Source organism: Sciurus carolinensis, chromosome 5 (assembly GCF_902686445.1).
Source record: "Sciurus carolinensis chromosome 5, mSciCar1.2, whole genome shotgun sequence".
NCBI classification, from domain to species: Eukaryota; Metazoa; Chordata; class Mammalia; order Rodentia; family Sciuridae; genus Sciurus; species Sciurus carolinensis.
In genome coordinates, this window is record NC_062217.1 from 145,030,352 (window position 1) to 145,052,461 (window position 22,110).

Here is a 22,110-nt window from a genome sequence, read left to right on the forward strand (position 1 = left end):
TGCAGTAGGTCATATGTGAAACCTTTGAAACATGAAAGTGCAACTAACTTGATTCTCTGTTTAGGAGTATGAAAGTCAGGTCGAGAAGGATATATCCATTTCAGATGTGAATTCTATTACTGCACAAAGGATTAGTTCTATTAATTTTCTGAAAAAGGTAACAAAAACAACACAATTATTATCAGTATGCTTATTTGCTTTTGTGAAAACTGGTCTTCTGGACACATGGTATTATGTGCTTTTCCCTGAGAGTCAGATGGACAAATCTACTTACCATCCCCTTTCTAATCGCAGTTCCTTTTCAGAGCTAGGTTACTTCCTTTCCAGTGAACTCATTCTTTAAAGCACATCCCAGTCTTCTCTGTTCGAACATGAATGTTACAGACATCCTAAAGTTCACTTGAAGCCCCCCACCCCTTATCACTGGAAGGCATATTTTATCACTGGTCTCAGTCCTTCTTACCTCTTCTTTACCTGTTCCATACTTTTAAAAGGAAAAAAAGTTGGGATGTGCTTTAATAATAAGTTTGCTGTTTGGACAAACACAAGAGGTATGAGAGAACTCTTATTTTTCTGATCCCTTCTCTCTTTTATATATGTCTATATATCTTTTAATGTGTGGGGAAGCCCAGGAGGGAGGGAAGCAGAGGATGGGCAAGACAATCAGGGAACAAGTGCTAAAGGTCATTGAAATGTATACAGGAATCTTGGGAAGGAACTTTATTAAATTTCAACGCCTGTGAATACTTCTTTGCTATCTGAGGATAGTTAAAGCTACATGTTTGGTATGTTCATGTAATAATTACTATAATTACAGATACTGTAAAGAGTTGACCCTGGAGACTACGAAGGCCATAGGTACTTAATTCCTTCCTTTGCTCCAGGGTTCTCTGAGTCTTTACTGCGTGACCCTGTATGAGTTTTGTGTGGTTCCATGGAAGGAACTCACGAGACTGCAAGTCATGTGCATTTCACTTCCTGGGATCAGTGAGGCCAAGTCCAGAATTATAGTAGTAAAGAATGGATGGCATCCCAGCAGGCTCAAGGATTACTGGATAAAGTTTTACTGAAAAGTTTGCATTTAAAAGGCTAGTGCATTTTCACAATCTGTCTCTTTCACTAATTAATTCAGTGAATATTTCTTGGGTATCTATTATGACCTCTGACCTCTTGGAGTTTGTTTTCTGGTGGGATAAGTCAGATAATAACACATTATTAGTCTGTCAGGGAGTAAAACATGCAAGAAAACTACAGTAGGAAATGAGGACAAGAGTTCTGTGTGTATGTGGGGATGTGTGTGTATGCAATTTTAAACAAGGTGATCAAGGAATCCCATGAGAAGGTAAATTTCAACTGTGAACTCCTACTATTTAGACCTGAAGGAGGTCAGGGAGTTTTCTGAGAAAGAACATTCCAGGCTAAAGAACCACATGTGGAAACTTTGAGATGAAGCATACTTGGCCTGTGAGAGAAACAGCAAGAAGCCCCATCTATAGGATGCCAATGGAGAGAGGAAGAGAGTAAGCAGCCCTTGAGCCAGAGGGGTCTGGTTTATCTTCAAGGGAAACAGTTTGTTGCTCGGGTGGCAGGATAATTTTTAGGAGTTAGTTATGTTTTTCCCATTCTTCTACCAGTCCATTTTCCTATCTCATTTGAGCAGGTAATTAGGCTCTAGGTTACATGTCCCCAGAATGATTTATAGCAGGACAGAAAGCTACCAGAAGCTGTACTTTCTAATTTCATATCTGCAAACCTAAACCTATTATGAAGGAAAGGGTTAAAGCAGAAAGGAAGGGATTTCCTCAGTCTAAATAGAAGACTAAAAATAGTCCTTTAAAGAATCAAAGTCTGTTGCAGGAACTTAGGGAAATGCCTCTGTTCAGGCATTGACTTTCTGGTCCAGCAAATGGAATGAGAACACAAGACTGACAAAGAAAATACAGAAATGTGATCAGATTTCTTTGAGTTTGTAGATCAAGATTCATGTACTAGTGACATATAGAAATGAGCTCACAGGGAGTCATTTCCTTTGGTGAAGAGTAGTTCTGGCTGGGTATTCTGTGAGTTAGATGGGGAAAAAATGAGCCAGGAATTTAGGATGAGATGTGAAGGACACGGAAGGGAAAAATGGAAAGAGATGAATTTGCCTTGAAGTGACAGTGTGAGTTGGGGATGATTTTAATAATGGTAGCAAACAGAACCACATTTTCATTCATCTAACCTTCCTTTCTATTCATTGCTCGCAAAACTTAGGAGTAAAACATACCAGAAATGTTGTGAATACTTAACCTTAAAATATAAACAATACATTTCTTTAAATTTTAAAAACTTTTTTTTTTAGGTTAGAAGGTCAATAATGAAAAGAATCATCAAAATTAGCAAATTTAGCTTGCCAGATATTGTGGCTGATTATGAAGAAATTGTATCTGCAAGGTACTACTAAAATCCTTAAGTATGAAATAAAAACCTGTGAGCTAATACCTTCCAAATCCTCTAAGTTCTCTACTTCTTATATTAATGAAGTCAAATATCAAAAGATAATGTTTCAGAGCATAAAACAAGAGATAGTGATTTAAAAATATATTTGATAGGGCTGGGGTTGAAGCCCAGTGATAGAGCGCTTGCCTATCTGTGCAACACAGTGGGTTCGATTCTCAACTTCACAAATAAATAAATAAAATAAAGGTCCATTGACAACTTAAAAATATTTGAAAAAAAAAAAAAATATATATATATATATATATATTTGGTCACTTTACAGTTGCAATTTAGAATATCTACATGACATGTTTCTAATGGTGTAGTATTTTAGGGAAGTTTTTCACCTTCTCCTTATCAATAGTTTTTAGGACACGAAAGGAATGCCTTTGTCCCAAGTTCCAAGACTTTCTTGTTGTGACACTGCTACTGGGCAACCCATTGCTGGTAGCACTTAGCCTGTAATTTCCCCCATCTGAAAATCTGAAAATCCTCAGCAACACAAGGGCACTGAGATCGGGAGCAGTTGGAGTAGCCTTTGCTGCAGCAATTCATTTCTCATGCTGTCCATTTGTGAAACTTAAGGGTAGGAATAGGGAGGTAGAAAACCTCCCTGGGGCCATGTGCAAATTCTCAGTATTACCAACAAAGTTTTAGTTGCTTTAAGATGCTGAAATCTACTGAGTTTTATTTTCAGTCCTTGGGTAACAATGAGTGTGACCCTCAAACTATGCTTCATGGGTCTATGTTGGTCAGACTGTCAGTTTGTACAACCAACTCATTTCAGATGCTTGGAAATTTTTGAATATTCAGTCACTTTCAAGAAGATGCTTCCTAAAAATTGAATAATATGAAAAATTACCATGCTTAAAATTCTACCTCAATGTCCTCGTCTATTTTTGGACCATGTTCCCAAAAGGCATGGAGCAATCACATTTTCTCTCCAACATGAAGGAACAAAGCATCTCTTCCTTTTTATGCTCAGAAAAAAAGATTCTTTCCTGGGGTTTAAAATAACTCTATCCCCCTCCACAATGGGGAGGGTGTGGTTCAGCATAATGGACTTATTTGCAGTTAATCAAAAAATGAGTAACTTTATAAACTATGTTATTTTGTGTATGTGGGGCTAATCATGTTTTTTAATCTTTAGCCAGTTGACACATGCAATTTGTAAGTTTATTGAACCACGAAGAAAGTTAAAGCCTTGGAGGAAAGAAAGGAAAAAAGTCACAGCACAGACTATCTCTGATGGAGATATTAAGATTCTCATCAGAATACTGAGGGCATATAATATTCCCACCAGGAGAACTACAGTTAGTAGGTAAGGCAATATGCTCCAATTTATAGAATTGTAAAAGATCGATTTTAAATATGATAGGTTTTCTTGCATAGGTTTCTTGTGTGAAACTTGTGCCTTTTGTTAACTGCTTCGTAAACATAAAATGAGTGAAAGTTAAAAATCTTCATTTGAATAATAAAATCAACTGTCTGGTCCAGTTTTCAGAAGTTTGAGATTCCCAAAGTAAATTTAACACATATATTTTGGGGGTATTTGCCCCATGCTTACTTTCCTATGCTACATCAAATACATTCCTTTTGTCTCCATTTTCCTATTGTGAAACTTCCAGAGCTTCTACTGCCAACCACCCTATTCCATGCCACTGTCACTTCTCAGTGTTAGAAGCAGGAAGCTGAAGAAAATAGGTGGGATACCAATTTTATTTTACAAAATGTCTCAGAAAAGCTATGGAACAAATGTGGAATGGTTTAGAATTGCCACAGTTGTACCATTCTATTTTGGACTTAGTGTAAGTAGGATTTCACTCATTTCTTCAATGTGCAGTCACTGGGTTCATCTACTTCTTGGACAGAGAATATGCAAGGTCAGAATGTACATCACTAATAAATGACCAAATTAAAGTATCATGAATATTAAGTGCTCATGTATATTTACTGTATTCTGAATATTCAGCGTCTCATATATTTAGCGTCATTTATGATTGATATGTTATGCATACTTAGTACCCAAGTGTCCCTGTTTATGTTTAACGTGATATACTCTTCTTGCTTATTTTATGCTTACTACATCTCATGAATAACCTATGAGAAACAAATAGCCAGGTGCAGTGGCACACGCCTGTAACTAGGGGACTGAGGCAGGAGGATCCCAAGTTCAAGGCCAGCCTCAGCAATTTAGCAAGTCTTTAAGCAGCTTAGTGAGATTGTGTCTCAAAATTTAATTAATTAATTAATTAAAAGTCCTGGGGATGTAACTCAGTGGCAAAGCACCACTGGGTTTAGTTCTCAGTACCAAAAAACAGGAAGAACAAAAACCAAAAAATCCCCACATTAATCTATATTTAAAATCTCCTAAAGGTTTTGCCTATGTTTTATAAACTATAATATTTTTTCAATATTTTTTTAGTTGTAGATGGACACAGTATCCCTATTTATTCATTTTTTTAAAATGTGGTGCTGAGCCACCACCTCAGCCCTACAATTTTATTTATTAATGGAATTTAATGTTCTCAAAACAAATGTACATTTCCAAGGTTGTTTTGTAAAATAAGAATGTATAAAATCACAACCATTTTCTATAATCATTTTGTAAAAGAAAAATGTACACCAAATAAATGGAAAGGATATATTCTCAAAATAAGGCTTGCTTTATTTTTCTCCTTTTGCTGAATACCAGAGAAAATTTTATCACAGACTGGATCCAATCTGTAGTTAAACCTTGGGATTTGTAGCTGATTATTGATGATCAGATGTTTAGCTCTAACCACTGACTTATACTATGACAAAAAGTATAAGATGCAAGCCAGGGGAAAAATCACCCACTACTATCAAATCTAATATTAAAACTAATTAAATTGTATACCTCTGTATTGTTTTTCCTAAAGAGTCTTGGATATGCCTGCTTATTTGATATCATCCATATCTCGCCTCAGATATAAAGAAATAACCAAATCATTAGCCTCGGATGAGATCGTAAATGAGATAAGTATTTAACACTTCTATAAATTACACTATTGATTATGTTTGCTCTGAATTGCAACTGGTTCCTAATTGGCCTTTCATCTCTATTTTCTTTGACTCTCAGTTTACTTTCCCTAACACAGTGAAGGTCTTCTTTATAAAACGTAATTCTAACCTTTTCATTCTCTGCTCTCAATGTCTGCAGAACAAGGTACAGGTTCCTTGAAATGGCTACCAAATCTTCTATGTTCTGGCTCCTGTCCACCGATCAGCCTCAATTCTGTCCACCCCACAGCTGAGTCCTGCTCCTTATTCTACAAGGCCTCCTCTGGTTTCTTGTGCCTGCAGTGGCCTCCACCCCTCAGAAACTCGATCATTCCTTAACTGTAACATAGTTCTGTTTTCTCACGTTCCTTTGTACTTATTTGCTTACTTGTTTATTTTCCCCTGGTAAACTTTAAAATCCTTAAAAGAAAGTTCTATTTATCTTTGGGTCCTGGAAAGTAACTGATATGCAATAGGATTAATGAATATTTATTAAATCAGTGAATGAATACTGGTCGTTTGAAAAACTAGTTGCCATCCAGTTGTCAAGTAATCTCCTAGCTTTCTACCTGTACTGACTATGTAAAATATTTCAAAAATCTAGTCAGTGTTGATTGTGTGTTTCAGGATACTGTACACCCTTTCGTAGAAGTTTCTTTTCAGCATACAGTGTACCAAACCAGTACTGCAAATGGATCTCATCCTTGCTGGAATGAAGAGATTAAAGTAGATTTTATGTAAGTTGGAGTCCATTTTCCTGAAGCTTTAAAAAAAAAGAAGGAAAAACAGAATTATTTTCCTAAGTCATTAATTGAAAATAATGATGGGCTTTTAAACTTTCAAATTGTGAAATATTTAATTCATATAAACAAATAGACATAATATATAGTACATGTAAGTTCTGAAGATGCATGATAAAATAAATACCTGCATACCTGCCATCCAGCTTTAAAAAATAGAATATTACCTTAGAAAAAATAGAATATTCCTTAGCAAGCCCTCTTTGCCATTATCTAATTATCCTTTCCCTGAGGTAACAACCATGAATTTGTGTTTATCATTCTTTCTTCCTTTATGATTTTACTTTATACATATTTATTCCCAACTATTATTTATTTTTGCATGTTTTCGACTTTATTTAAATTGAGCCACAATTATATTCTTTTTTTTTTTTTTTTTTTTTTTTTGCGGTGCTGGGGATTTGAACCCAGGGCCTTGTGCTTGCAAGGCAAGCATTCTACCAACTGAGCTATTGCCCATAATTATATTCTTTTGTAATCAAATTATTTTGAGAGATTCATCTTGTTCATAATTATGGTCTAGCTGTTTGCTGTGGTCTGAATGCATACCCCAATGTTCATGTGTTGGAAACTTAATCCCCAGTTCAGCTGTGTGGGGAGGTGGAGCCTAATGGGAGTATTCAGGTCAGGACAGCTCTCCCTCCCAAGTCAGTTAATGCTATTTAAAAAGTCGTCAAGTGATTGTGTTCCCCTAATCTGCTGTTCTGTCACATGACAATATAGCATCTATCCCCTTTTGGTCTTTCAGTTTCCCATCATGTAAAGACGCAGCATGAAGGCTTTCACCAAATTACAGAAACTGCTGCCTTTTTCTTGACCTTACAACCTCTAGAAATATGAGAAATAAATTTCTATTCCTTACAAATTACCCAGTCTCAGGTATTATGTTATGGCAGCATAAAATGGGTCAAGATTGCTATTTATTTTTTTCAAATCTGTATAGCATTACAGTGTATGAAAACACCATAATTTACTTATACTTTCTTCTGTTAATGCACATTTGTCTTGTTTCCAATTTTCTTGTATTGCAAGCAGTGTTGCTGTGGACATTCTTGTGCTTATCTTCTGCAGTACACATCTAAGAGTTTATTTATAAGACAGTGGCTCTCAAACTTTTTGTGCATTAAAATCACCTGCACAGCCTCTTAAAACAGATTTCTGGATCCATCTCCCTATAGTTTCTAATTCATTAGGCCTAGTTATTCCATTCCTAGCAAGTTATCAGGTGGCACTTATGCTCCTATTCAGGCAACAACTCATTAAGAACCTCTGCTCCAGTCTAGGAGCAGAATCGCTTTATTGTAGTTGAATTGTAGATAATGCCAAACTTTTTTCTAAAGTGATTGTACTAATTTACATTCTAACAGCAGTATATAAAAATATGCAATCTTTTTAAATCATTTTTTCTGACATGATGGATCTAAAATGGTATTCTCATTGCCAGGTATGGTGGCACATATCTGTAACCCTAGCAGCGCAGGAGGTTGAGGCAGGAGGATCGCAAGTTCAAAGCCAGCCTCAGCAGCTTAGTGAAGCCCTAAACAACTTACAAGATCCGGCGGGCTGGGGAGATATCTTAGTTGGTAGAGTGCCTGACTCGCAAGCACAAGGCCCTGGGTTTGATCCCTAGCACTGCCAAAAAAAAAAAAAAAAAAAAAGACATTTTTGAGCTTGTCAACTTAGGATGTCCCTTAAATCATTCCAGTCTTTCTGCATTATCTTGTACTCAAACTTTCTTCAAAATTTGCCATAGTTCCTCCTCCAAAATAGGGCTTAGAGGGCTATGTACTACTTAGTTATTTATTTTTACTATTCATTCCATCTGCATGGGTTTTTAGTCACTAAAATGTCACAGGAAAAAGGGAACTTATACTGGAGGTCATAAAAAGTGGTACCTGGATGGTTTTGACTTAGCTGAATCCTCTGATCCATTCAGTAGAACTCCAAATGTGTTCTTGGTTTATCTCACTGTTACAGTTGCAAGAATATGAATACTCTATAGTCTTTAGTTCACTGAGAAGTTTATTTATCTGTTTTATGTCCTCCCAAATTATTTAATACAGTATATTTCTTCTAATTTTAATGTCTAAGTTAATATTCTAAATATTTGGAACCAACCTAGATACCCTTCTATAGATGAATGGATAAAGAAACTGTGGTATATATACACAATGGACTATTATTCATTCATAAAGAAGAATAAAATTATGGCATTTGCAGGTAAATGGATGGAGTTAGAGAATATCACACTAAGATTCTATCTCAAAAAAATAAAAAGGGTCGGAGATGTGGCTTAGTGGTTAAGAGACCGTGGGTTCAATCCCTGGAACTAAAAAAAAAAAAAAATTGATTAGACTCATTTCTAATGGGGTCGAGCTTTTTTTTTTTTTTTTCCCCTCAACTTTTTAAATCGCACAAATTTTATTCTTTTGTTCAGTTTTAGGTTCACAGGAAAAGGGTGTGGAGAGACAGTAAAAGGGTGTGGAGAGACAGTAAAAGGGTGTGGAGGGAGTTCCCACCTACCTCCTCACTACGACACATAGCTTCTTAGCATTAACCTACATAATGTGGTATATTTGTTACAATTGATGAGCCAACATTGACTCATCGCTGTTCTATCATCGGCTGATGTACATGGTTTATATTAGGGTTCATGCTCTGTGTTGTACATTCTGTGGATTTTGATAAATATACAGTGCCAGGTATCCACCATTCTAGTATCATAAAAAAATAGTTTCACTGCCCTAAAAATTGTGTGTTCCATCTATTTGTCCCTCACTCTTCTGAGAACCTTTGGCAACCACTGATATTTTTATTGGTGCCACAGTTTGCCTTTTCCAGAATATTGTTGTATGAATCAGGATTCTTCAGAGAAACAGAACCAAAGCTGTTAAAAGGGGCATTCAGTCTTTTCTTTTCTTTTTTTTTTATGTTTTCAATTAATTGGATGAGGCCCACCTTTTCAGATTGGCTCAGTTCACTTCGTGACATGCCTAGGAGATTCTTCCATGACTTTTTATTTTATTTTATTTTATTTTGCGGGGAAGCGGGTATTGGGAGAGATACTGAGGATTGAAGCCAGGGGCTCTCTGCCACTGAACTACGTCCCCTGCCTTTTGTTTTTGTTTTTGATGTTGAGACAGAGTCTCACTAAGTTGCCCAGGCTGGCTTTGAACTTCTTCTGCCTCAGAATCCAGAAGCTGGATTACAGATGTGTGCCACTACCCTGGTTCCTTCATGTCTTCTCATGGTTTGATAACTCATTTGTTTCTACCACTGAATAATACTCCATTGTATGGATGTGTCACAATTCTATTTGTTTACCTTGAGCTTCTTTCCGTAGACTTCTTGACCATTAGTATTCTTTTCTGTCTTTTGTCTATCTTTCTATTGCTTTGTAGTTTCTTTTTCTTTTTTTTTTTTTTTTATTTTATTTGTTTATTTTTATGTGGTGCTGAGGATCGAACCCAGTGCCTCGCACGTGGTAGGCAAGCATTCTGCTGCTGAGCTACAGCCCCAGCCCTGTCTTTTCTTGTTTTAAGGAGGTCTCTGTATCTTTTAGATATCAGCACTTTTTCACTTGTATGTGCTGAAACTACTTTTCCCTAATGCTTGGGTTTTCATTTTTTTATGATATATTATGATGAAAAGCAGTTATTAATTTTACTAACATTTTCCTTTATGGTTTGTGTTTTTTAAAATCTTGTTTAAATAACAGTGGACTTCCTTTAATTTCCTTACTTTAAAAATGCAAGCTCATTTGCACTAAAGCTTTAGACTACTTGCACTTTATAAATGGCATATGCAGATATATCTTCCTATGCTATTCCTATACATAAAAGGTGTTTTAATTTGAAATAGCTGATAAATCATATTTTCAAGCCTAAAAGAAATACCCAACTATGTTCCTGCTTGCTACCAGGAAGGAACAAAATAGACTAGAAGGATTCTGTAGCTAAATGTGGTGTTTAGGAACACATACTCACACACATACACAAAACCCTGTGAAAATTGATCTGATTACATATGAACTTTCTTTTATATAGCTGTGCTTTACTGCTGGGTGCAAATTTCTAATCAAGTATCTGTAGCTATTAAATATGTAAATGTTTTCTCAAATAATATGATGTTATTTTTATCTTGAAAGGTGGGAAAATTGACTTCTTATTTGTATATGCAGATCAGGATTGTCTTATGGATTGACTGTCATATGATTTTCTACTATTTATTTTATAGAATCTTCTATTAGTATTTTATAGTTCATATATGATTATATATGATTGTTCATATACTCATATTACTTATAGACTTTGGTGTTAACATAGACATCCCCATTGACAAGTCTTAGAGAACTCAGCAGAGCAAACATAATCACTTGCATATACATGAAGACATTGTATAGGCTATGTGAACCTTCACATTCCAGCTGCCACTTTACATGAAAACCTCCAGACCTTAACTAGGATTTGCAAGGAGAGGGAGACCCTGTTTATGCCACGCTTTTGATTTGGTGGGAAAAATCATAATAGACCCAAGTACCTTTGAATTTTGTTAGTGCAAATGCTATGGATACTTTTACTAATAGCAGAAATCAAGTTTGTTGTTCCAGATTCAACACCAGCTCAATTGTGGGGAATGGGGAGGGGGTAAGGGAAGAATGGAGGAAGGATGGATTTTGTACCTCTTGCTTTGTCTCCTTCACTCATACTTGCTTCCTGAACTACTTTCTTTTCTTTTCTTTTCTTCCTTCCTTCCTTTTTCTTTCTTTCTTTCTTTCTTTCTTTTTTTCTTTCTTTCTTTCTTTCTTTCTGTTGTAGATGAACACAATACCTTTATTTTATTTATTTATTTTTATGTGGCGCTGAGGATCAAACCCAGTGCCTCACACATGCCAGGCAAGCACTCTATCACTGAGCTACAACCCCAGCTCTTTCCTGAACTTTCTACTCTTTATGTGTGAACGAGAGTGTTGATTTAAAGAGAATATTATATTATGTCAAATTATTTAGTATATAAAATGTATTTTCTTTAAAAGTTTATAAAAGTAAGCTGGGCATGGTGGTACACACTACTCAGGAAGCTGAGGCAGGAGGATCACAAGTTTGAGGCTAGCCTGGGCAAGTTAGTGAGACTTTGTCTCAAAATGAAAGACAAAATGGGCCGGAGGTGTAGCTCAGTGGTAGAAGTGGTAGAGTGCTTGCCTAGCATGTGCAAGGCCCTGGGCTCAATCCCCAATAAAAAATAAAAATAAAAATAAAAGTTTGTAAACATAAAATATGTGGTTATATGTGTTTAAAAATATTTAAATTTTTTATTTTTTTATTTCTTGATTCATTGTACACAAATGGGGCACAACTTTTCATTTCTCTTGTTGTACACAAAGTAGATTCACACTGTTTATGTAAACATACATGTACATAGGGTAACGATGTTTATCTCATTCCATTATCTTTCCTTCCCCCCACCCCTTCCCCATCCCTCATTTCCCTCGACACAATCCATCCTTTCTCCATTCTTCTCTTACCCCCTCCCCATTCCCCATTATGTATCATCATCCACTTAACAGAGAAAATATTCAGCCTTTGGTTTTTTGGGATTGGCTTATTTCATTTAGTGTGATATTCTCTAATTCCATCCATTTACCTGCAAATGCCATAATTTTATTCTTCTTTATGAATGAATAATAGTCCATTGTGTATATATACCACAGTTTCTTTATCCATTCATCTATAGAAGGGTATCTAGGTTGGTTCCAAATATTTAGAATATTAACTTAGACATTAAAATTAGAAGAAATATACTGTATTAAATAATTTGGGAGGACATAAAACAGATAAATAAACTTCTCAGTGAACTAAAGACTATAGAGTATTCATATTCTTGCAACTGTAACAGTGAGATAAACCAAGAACACATTTGGAGTTCTACTGAATGGATCAGAGGATTCAGCTAAGTCAAAACCATCCAGGTACCACTTTTTATGACCTCCAGTATAAGTTCCCTTTTTCCTGTGACATTTTAGTGACTAAAAACCCATGCAGATGGAATGAATAGTAAAAATAAATAACTAAGTAGTACATAGCCCTCTAAGCCCTATTTTGGAGGAGGAACTATGGCAAATTTTGAAGAAAGTTTGAGTACAAGATAATGCAGAAAGACTGGAATGATTTAAGGGACATCCTAAGTTGACAAGCTCAAAAATGTCTTTGTCCTTTCTCCTGTCTGCCCTACCCTGCCTTAGGGCTTTTCAACATGAAAGGAAACCCTTGAGCAAAATAGGGGAGTCAGTCTTAATTTTTCCCTTGGAAGTATAGGGGATCTTTAATTTAAAATTGTTCTCTAAACTCAACTACCATTTTTCAGTTATCGCTGCCCATTGGACTCAGAAAGTTATAGGAACTGTTAAAGATCCTTTAAGATAGTAGCTGCTTCTTTAAGTAACAAGCTTAAATAAATAATGTCCAAGCTCTGTCACTTGGTGGCAACACGAACAATTGAGCTTCAGTTACCCCATGTACAATAATAACCTCAGTACAGGATTGTGATTTTCATCTCTGTTGAATGTTCGATAGAGATTCAGTACTCTAGCTGGAGCTGAGCGTGGAAGTTCATTGCTTGTGATACAAACGGTCATTTCTGCTACTTTTAATTTGTACTTAAGTAAATCATCACTTCCAAAATTAAATGTACTCCATTATCCCAATTTCTGGTTGGAGAAAATAAATATGAGAAAGAGAATAAGCTCTGTAGTTAAGTAATCATATCCATTAACTGAGAGCAAAAGAGGGTTTTTATTTCTTTTGATTTTGGTGGGGTTTTTTTGTTTGTTTGGTTTTGTTCTTTGTTTAGTTTGCAATACAAGGGATTGAGGTCTGGGGAGCTATACCTCAGAGGTACATTCCCAACCCTTTTTATTTTAAGAAAGAGTCTCACTAAGCTGTCCAATTTATCCTCAAACGTGTGGTCCTCTTGCGTCAGCCTCCTGGGATTATAGACATGTGCCACTGAGCCCAGCAAGAGCATTTCAACCATATGCATAAACTAAGAATTTAAGATAGTGGATAATCTTAATTCAGCATTCTCCAGATAATTCGTTTGCAGTGGATGGCTATGGTGAAAGCCTTTCTGCTTGATATTTAAACATTTTTTTACTTTTCATCTTAAGAGAGATATAAGGTAAATTACAAAGCACCCACTGGATCTAATGGAAGATCATAGCTAGTCTTCAAAGCATATAGCCTTTTCTAAGTTTATGCTTTATAAAGAAAAGGACATGGGTAATTTTACTGTTCTTTATGAATAATGCTCTTAGAATATAAGTAGATTTTGAAAAAATTAAACCCTTACATATTTTTTTTTATTTGCAGCTCACCAGGACATGATTATAGCATCTCAAGCCTATCTAGAATAAGAGATAATGTATATATCAACATTTTTGATGAAATAGTGATTGAAAAACATGAGGTAAAGTAGAATAATTGCAATAATCAATGTTGAAATAATTCTAAAAAGATCCAACTGTCTCTTGAGGAGTTCTGCAAGTTCCTGGGTGTGGGTGCTCAACTCAGGACAAGTGGTGTCCTTGGCATACATAATAGAAAAGAATTTCAGCCTGTGCCAGTCAGAGACACAGAGACTTAGAGAAGTAGATTCATATTCAAGGGAGAATGCAGGCTACTTCAAAAGCGAGACACCTTTTGAGGTAAAGCAAGGAATACACATTCAAAGGAAAATGTGGGCCACCTCAAGAGTGAAAATCAGCAACTTCTTGATCTGGGGAATTAATATTGATAAAGGGATAGTAGCTAGGGTCTGAACTAGAAGTGGAGTCAGGGCAAAGTTACAAGATTATATACCAGCTTTCTTGCCCTTGCACGTTGCCCTCATAGCATGTTCCTTTGGGGGTCAAGGACATGAGCCAAGGGCATGGCTCACAAGCTGTTTGTTTTGCCAGCAATTCATGTTTGCTTCTCTTTTGAGACTCAGCATATGCTATCTTTCTTTTTCTGTATTCCCCCATTCCTATCTCATTCCCTATCCCAGACTTGTGATCCCCTATTCTTAAGCATTGAAGGTCTGTTTTCTAGGACTTTAAGCTATCAAGGGAGAGTAACTTTCCTAGCCAGGAAGAAATGGGAGAGACAAGTCTCAGATATTGGGATGTATTTGGATTCTTGCACAACCATCATCTTAACCATGCAACTGTTACAATCTGGAACATGCCACATATTACTGGGAGATTAAAAAGTATAGTCATACTCTATACTCCTATGGTGGTAACAGCTGGGCAAGGTTAGGCAAGTAAGCTTTAAACATTTCTCATTTTAGGGTCTGGGTTTTTTCCAATAGTAGTCCTGTTAGTTCGGACTCAAATTAACTCAGGACAAACATGATTTTAGCAGTCTCTCTTGATAGTTATTATCAGATTCTCATACATAAGAATACTTTCTCTGTAACTTCTCAGATTTACTTAGTTTTGGTAGGACCCAACGAAAGTGCACATCTCAAGTTACATTTAAAAGGACCATTGTCTTTCCCTTTTAAATGTCCATGCATGAATGTTCTTTGATTTTTCTTTCACCCTTATATTAGTATATTTACTTTTGGTTATACTTCCTTGCTGGGTGTTCAGGACCAAATAGGTGACCCTTAAGTTGTCCAAAAATTAACCTCTTTCCTTTCTATGTTAAGGTCAGAAGATACTCCTCAGGGGTTACTTTTAGGAACTTGTGAGGAACTCTTGGATCCTTCAGCCTTTTCCTTTATTAGTTGTGCTTTTTCCAGGATGGGTCAGAGTGTTGCTGATCATGTGGCTTTCCTTGGAAGCATTAAGACATTTCCCTCTCCAGCAACCTGACCCTCCTCTTCACAGAATTGTACACTGGTTAGTTTCTCGTTCTCTAGGGTCCTCATGATCAAATGATTGGGAGGTCAAATGACCCACCGAACCCATAGGGCCCTTAGAGTGATCTCATCATTCCCTGGGTCCTAGCCAACCTTGGAGTTCACAGGCCAAAATATTGTTTACTTTTTTCTTAGCCCTTTTATTTTCCTTGATTTGGGGCTCCAAGTCTTGGTTGTTGAGCATGCAGAAGGATAGTTCAACCATTCATAAAGTAGAAGTAGTGAGTTTTTACTTCAACTTTTGTAATTTTACAGTTACTTCTTCCTTCAGTTGGAGTCAATATTAGTATTGGAGTATGTGTCATATCCTATCTATCCTGTAGGTAATGACTGATTTTTTCAAATTAACTTGGGCTGTTCTGTTAAATTGTATTTCTGCAAAACACTAACAGGCAACATTTATGAAGTTTTATGAGGAAAATGCAAAAAAGAGCAAAGGCATTTTCAGTTCTGAACCAAGAAATATAATTTTCTTATAATAACACTAATGTACCTTTGTTATCTGTTTAGATTCTATAAAAATGTATGTAATTTATCTACTTGATCACACATAAAATTCATGTGTGTGTGTGCTATTAGAGATTGAACCCAGGACATAGGACATGCTAGGCAAGCATTACATCCCCAGTCAAGTTCTATTTCTTTTTAAAATTCTTTTATAACTTTTAAATACTTTTTATAATTTACCCAAATCTTTATTTAGTTGTATATTGTATCTCTTTCTGTTTGGGGATCATAGTAGTCTTTACATGGTAATCTGGAGCAGGGCAACAGGTAGAGTTCTATCCCAGGCAAAGTGGGCCTTTTGACTAATCTTAACTAAAGTTTTATATTTGAAGCTAATCCATTCCCTCTTTCTAAATATCATTCTATTTAGGTCTATATGGAAACAAATTTTTATATGTTGTTTCCTGAGTAGGGAAGATCAGTTAACATGATAACACTGCAGCTGAAATTTGAATCAGTCAAAAAGACTGAGAGCTCATAATTTTTTTTCCTTGTGAAAAAATATTTTTATGTTGCACATTGCCAACTTTAAATCAATCAGGCTCTTATTATTCTTCCAAAAATATATTTAAATTCCCATGCTAGTATAAAGAATAATATAATTCTCCATATAACTTATTGATAACAGTTTACTTTTATTCAATTACAAAATATTAAGAGCAAATAAATCCCCATTGTGGTCTACTTATAAGGTATCTCCCAAAAGCTCATGTGTGAGACAATATTAGAATTTTCAGAGATGAAATGAGGTAATCAGTGGATTAATCGACTGATACAGTTTGGGTGGTAATAATAAGCAGGTAGGATGTGGCTGGAGGAAGTAGGTCACTGGGCTATGCCTTCGGGGTTTATGTTTTGTCCCTGGTGAGCAGAGCTCTCTCTGCTTCCTGATTGCCAAGTCCTAAGCCGCTTTCGCTTTGCTGCATCCTTCCATTCTGCCTCACCTGGGGCCATAGCTGAGGAGTTGACTGACCATGAACTGAACGTCTGAAACTGTGAACCAAAATAAACTTTTTCTTCTCTAATTATTCTTTTCAGATCTTTTGGTCACAGGGATGCAAAAGCTGATTGAAGCAATCCCCATTTAATTTTGCCTTTTGAGAATAAATGAAATTCAATAAAATAGAACATGTTTATAGACATACTCCCCAGTTGATCAATGCCCTTGATCTTTTTGATTATCAGAGTGGAATGGTTTGGGATGTCAAGTGTCTGGGCACATCTACTTTTCTTTGCTCAAAAATGATATAACATAATTAGGAACACACAAACATAATCCTGAAAAAGTTTGTCCCAAAAAACGATTTTATTTGGAGGACACAAACTTGGTACTGTTTTCTGTAGTTTTATATCTTAAAAGACTTGTATACTTGGGGAATGCAAAGTACACATTTAACACACAAAGAAATCAGAAATAATTAACATCACAGTTACATAGAAGTCATATGTATAAACTTAGCTTTTTATTCTTGAAGCAAACTTAAGAATTCAGGTCTCCATAGGATAACTATAATTATGTAGGTCTGCTGTAAGATGTTTAAATAAAGTAATAACACTGAAAAAAATTAAAGAATATATTAAATATATTAAAATTAAAGAATATTGTGTGGTTTAGGAAGCAGTGCTACTAACCCCAAGAGACTTATTACCTGAGGTACAAGTACAGTACATCTCAGGTATACCATGAAAAACACTTCATGTTGTACAAAAGAGAACCTTACCAGTTACCTTGCATGTGTTAAACCTTCATAACTTTTATTTTACAAACTCTTGTATAACATTTAGAAAAAGCTTATCTACACAGCATATTTAGCCCTTTGATGTATACACAACTCTAGTCACAGATATATAGAGTGTCAAATATATCATAATAACCTAAAATAACATTTATTTAGAGTTATAAAGTGATATAAAATAGGTAGGTACTTAAACAAACCCTGATTCTTTTAAGACTTAGTTTTCCTAAGTAATGAAAACCTAAGAGATGAAGACATTTTCTTGATAAAACACAAAGTCTTTGGTCTTTAAGCCAGTTCTTTGTGAATGTTAATAAGAGCAGATTAGGGGGTTTTTGTTTGTTTGTTTGTTTGTTTGTTTGTTTTTAACTCATTGCTTTCAACATAGAGAATTACATTCTGGTTTTATATCAGATTTAATCATTACATTTTGACTTTGGATAAACTCTTAAACAATTTAATTATAACCATCTTAATCACACATACAAATTTCCTAAGGTTTATTTTTTGTAAACCTCCTTTGACTTACTCAGACCCTCTGTAACTTATATGCAATCCTTTCTCATCAAAAAGCATTCACTTCTCCTTTTAACTTTTCTAACCAATAATATATCCTCACATCTATAACTTTCCTATGTCTTTTTTTATTTTACCTTAATAGTTTTAAAAATTGTAATTTGAAAGAAGCCTTACAAAATTTCTAACTTTAGATAAATTACAACTTTTTTCTCAGTAAGGTACTTTTTTGCACATTTTAAAAAATCAAAACGCAGCTTAAAGTCTTAGCAAACTTGCTTTTTAGTAAAGACCCAGAAACAAAGCAATCTTAAAATGTTTTTTTCATATACCAGTAATTCATTAAAACACATTTATGTTATATTCTGCTGTGAGAGCTATGCCTTTAAAATAGACCAAACACATTTGCCTTTCCACAATGTCAGAATTAATTGAATAATGTCCCGACCCGCGGGACATCAACGCGGACGGCAAACCTAAGAGAGAAGGAATGAAGGGACAAGAGACGCAGGGAGAGACAGCAAGACAGGAATTCTGATCAAGCTGCAAATTTTTATTGTTCACAGGGGTATTTATATCCTGAGGGAATGAGGGGTATGACGAGGTGCAGGCTGGTTGGCTGTGTTCTTCTATTGGGCTCCTGATAGGCTGCAAGTTCGCGCTGGCGGGAAGGTGAAGTTTGCGCCGGCGGGAAGGTGAAGTCCAGGAAGAGAAGCAGGGATGGCGCCATAGGCGCCATACTGTCAGAATTATCAGCCAGGAGTGGGGGAGGGGCGCTGCTGCTTATTGTAAAGGTCAGAATGTTCTCAGAATGAGAACTTCTTGGTCCCTGACATTTCCCCCTTTCTTATATAAAATTATTGACCATTTTTCGATAGCCATATTTTAAGGGGGTGATAGAGGTTATGTGGCGAGATGGGGGCACAGCTTGCCTGAACAGGTATAGGGCTGGAGTGACAATCCCTCGGGAACTGCGCCTGTCTTAGGTTGTCCGTGGCAGAGCAACATCCTTACCCGTCATTGGATAATGAGGCTCTGGCCCTCATTTCCTGTCTTAGGTTGGTATGAGCTCTCACGAATCTTACCCGTCATTGGCTGTCCAGTTCAGCTCACAGGGGTGATGGTCTTTTAAGATCACCATCACGATCCATCATCTCCAGTCGATGGTAATGAACCTGAATAGGTTTCGCCTGTATAGCCTCAATTTGAGCTTTAAGAAAAGCCATGATCTTGTTGAATATCAAAGGACCTATAGATACAATAAGCAGCAAGCAAAGGAGGGGACCTAGGAAGGGGAGGAGATAGGGAAGGAGTCCACTGAATCCAGTCCATAGTGGATTATCAGCCAGTGCTTGTCGGCGTTTTTCTAAGTCTTCCTGCAGCTGTTTGATCTTGTCCTTAACAATTCCTGACTTGTTGGCATAGAAACAGCATTTTTCCTGCAAAGCCAGACAAATGCCTCCCTGTTCGGCAGTTAGAAGGTCTAAACCTCTCCTATTTTGTAGGACCACTTCTGCTAAGGAATCCACCTGATCTTGAAGATCTTGTATGGTACTTGAGAGTGTCTGTACATCAGAAATCAATTGTCTGGATAATTTTATATATTGAGTAGGAGAGACCCCCAAACCAGCAGTACCTGAGGCCACTGCTGTAGTTATTCCAAGTCCTGCAAGTAAAGGGATAAAGGTGACAGCACATTTAGCTCGTCCTGCAATGTGATCAATTGTTGGTATAGGAACAGGCTCATCTCCTGGAATAATATCTACGTCTGGGAGCAAGGCACCTAAGACACATAGTCCAGTCCAGTTGGCTGGCAGTTGAGTGAAAGCCTTATTACCTCCACAGACAAATACGGTGCCATTAGGGGGGCACAATGACTGTAAAAATTTGAATGTCTCAGAGCAATCACTAAATGTCATAATCCCTACATTTAAATCCCAGGTATTATTGTAGCCAGGTGAGAAAAAGCAAGTAGTATTGGAAAATGTGAATGGCTGTACCAAAAATGGTGGAGTCGGTAGACAATTTTTACTGGTTAAATTGGACCATGGTGTATTAGGATAGGTTACATTTCCAGCAATTTTTCTAGTAGGGGTAGCAGCTGAGTCATTTCTATAATCAATTGGAATAGCTAATGGAGCGGGATATCCTAACTGCAAGCAAAGCCAACAATCTGCAGTCAAGGGAGAATTAGACCGATTAAGCAAGGCATAAGTGGCTTCAAGAATATCGTAAGTGGCAGGGTCTATCTCAGAAGGTCTGTGTTTAGGTAATGCTAGTGGGTGATATAAGAGACTAGGATGCAGTTCCTCGTACATCCGTTGAATTTTCTCATAGACTTGTTTGGCTCTATTAGAATCTTGGGGGCCTCCTCCATCAGATACATGTAGGGGGGCTATAGTAGACCAACAAACTGTTTGCCCTACTAAGTCTGCAGGACATGATGCAACACTTAATTTTCCAGGGGTATTAGACCAATCCCCTCCAGTTGATCCTGTATGGGACCTTAACAAGGTGGTAGTAAAATAGATTTTACCCCCTGAGGAACAGGTTTGAGTGGAGGAGTAACAAGAACTATGGAAGGAAGTGTGAAAGGTTGTGCAAGAACAGGGTCTGTCATTCAGGGGATTTTTCGCATAGATTGTCGGCTGCATCTATAAGAGAGGAAGATTCATCCTCAGGGGGAAGGTTTCCGTCCCTGGGTTGTGGTAAATCATTGACCTGTTTGACCAGGCGTTCTGGTAACCATCTTGGGGCTGCTTGTTCTTGATCTAAAATACAAGTTGAGCCTCGTCCCCAAATGAGGACGGGATCTGGGCCTTTCCATTTATTTGTTAAAGGATCGCGCCACATGACAGATGGGCGAGCAGAATTAGAAGAGGGATGCCAATGTCTGTCTGCGGTCGAATGTCCTTCATTGTCTAGGGTAAGAAAGTTAAGAGCAAATAATGCATGATTAAGGCGATCCCTGGGAGTGGTAAATGCAAGGGAAGAGGCCTTAAGGCGGGTAAGCCAGGTTTTTAAGGTGAGGTGTGCACGTTCCACAATGCCTTGACCTTGAGGGTTATATGGAATTCCAGTAGTATGAGAGATTTGAAGAGTAGCACAAAACTGTTTGAACTTGGTACTGGTATATGCAGGGCCATTATCTGTCTTAATATGTGCTGGCTTTCCCATTATGGAAAAGGCTGAGACAAGATGAGAAATGACATCCTTGGTAACTTCTCCGCAATGCGGTGATGCAAAAATAAAGCCACTAAAGGTATCTATGGAAACATGTATGTACTTTGTTTTCCCAAATTCAGGAAAGTGAGTAACATCCATCTGCCAAATCTGATTGGGCAGTAATCCTCGAGGGTTAACACCCAGATGTTGAATAGGAAGGGAGACAACGCAAGCAGGACACGCTTTTACAATTTCCCTTGCTTGTTGCCTGGTAATTTTACAGAGTAACCGAAGGCTCTGAGAATTTAAGTGGTGAAGTTTGTGTAAATCTGTGGCCTCTTGGATGGATCCAATAAGAACTGGGAAAAGGGACCGAGTGGCTGCATCAGCCTGAGCATTACCCCGTGATAGGGGACCGGGAAGATCAGAATGTGCTCTAATGTGTCCTAAGAAAAATGGATGTTTTCTAGCCTGAATTAGTTGTTGAAGCTGGTTAAACAAAAAGGCTGCGTTGGAGGAAGCCTTAATGGCGGGTGAAATCTCCAATAGGGGCACAGAATGGGCAATGTAAGCACTGTCTGTATAAATATTAATAGGTTTGTCAAAAAATGTCATAAAGACTTCTGTTATAGCAAACAATTCTACAAGCTGTGCTGATGGATAAGCAGTGTCAAAGGTGGTAGGCTGATTATCAACAACAAAGGCTGCACGGCCATTGCTGGAGCCATCTGTAAAAACAGTAAGGGCTTGTGGAATAGGAGCCTTCCGAGTAACCCGAGGAAAAATAAATGGATGTAACTGAGCAAAATGCAAAAGGGGGTCATTGGGAAGGTGGTTATCGATTATTCCCAAAAAGCCTGATAGAGCAATACCCCATTCATCCCTCGTCTGTAGCAAAAATTGGGTTTGATCCTTAGTGTATGGAATCAGAATGTTATCAGGGTCTTTGCCAAAATGTTGTCGAGAAAGCAAGCGACCTT

At 37.0% G+C, this 22,110-nt stretch overlaps 1 protein-coding gene across 1 annotated transcript in view; it reads left to right on the plus strand.

The window, feature by feature from the left end:
• The window catches only part of Cc2d2b (coiled-coil and C2 domain containing 2B), a 92,091-nt gene that overhangs the window by 31,433 nt on the left and 38,548 nt on the right, over positions 1-22,110 (plus strand). The window contains exons 19-24 of the mRNA XM_047554393.1: positions 65-157; positions 2,342-2,433; positions 3,629-3,799; positions 5,382-5,482; positions 6,107-6,239; positions 13,670-13,766. Coding sequence (XP_047410349.1) covers positions 65-157; positions 2,342-2,433; positions 3,629-3,799; positions 5,382-5,482; positions 6,107-6,239; positions 13,670-13,766 — 687 coding nt within the window. The remainder of the gene's footprint in view (positions 1-64; positions 158-2,341; positions 2,434-3,628; positions 3,800-5,381; positions 5,483-6,106; positions 6,240-13,669; positions 13,767-22,110) is intronic.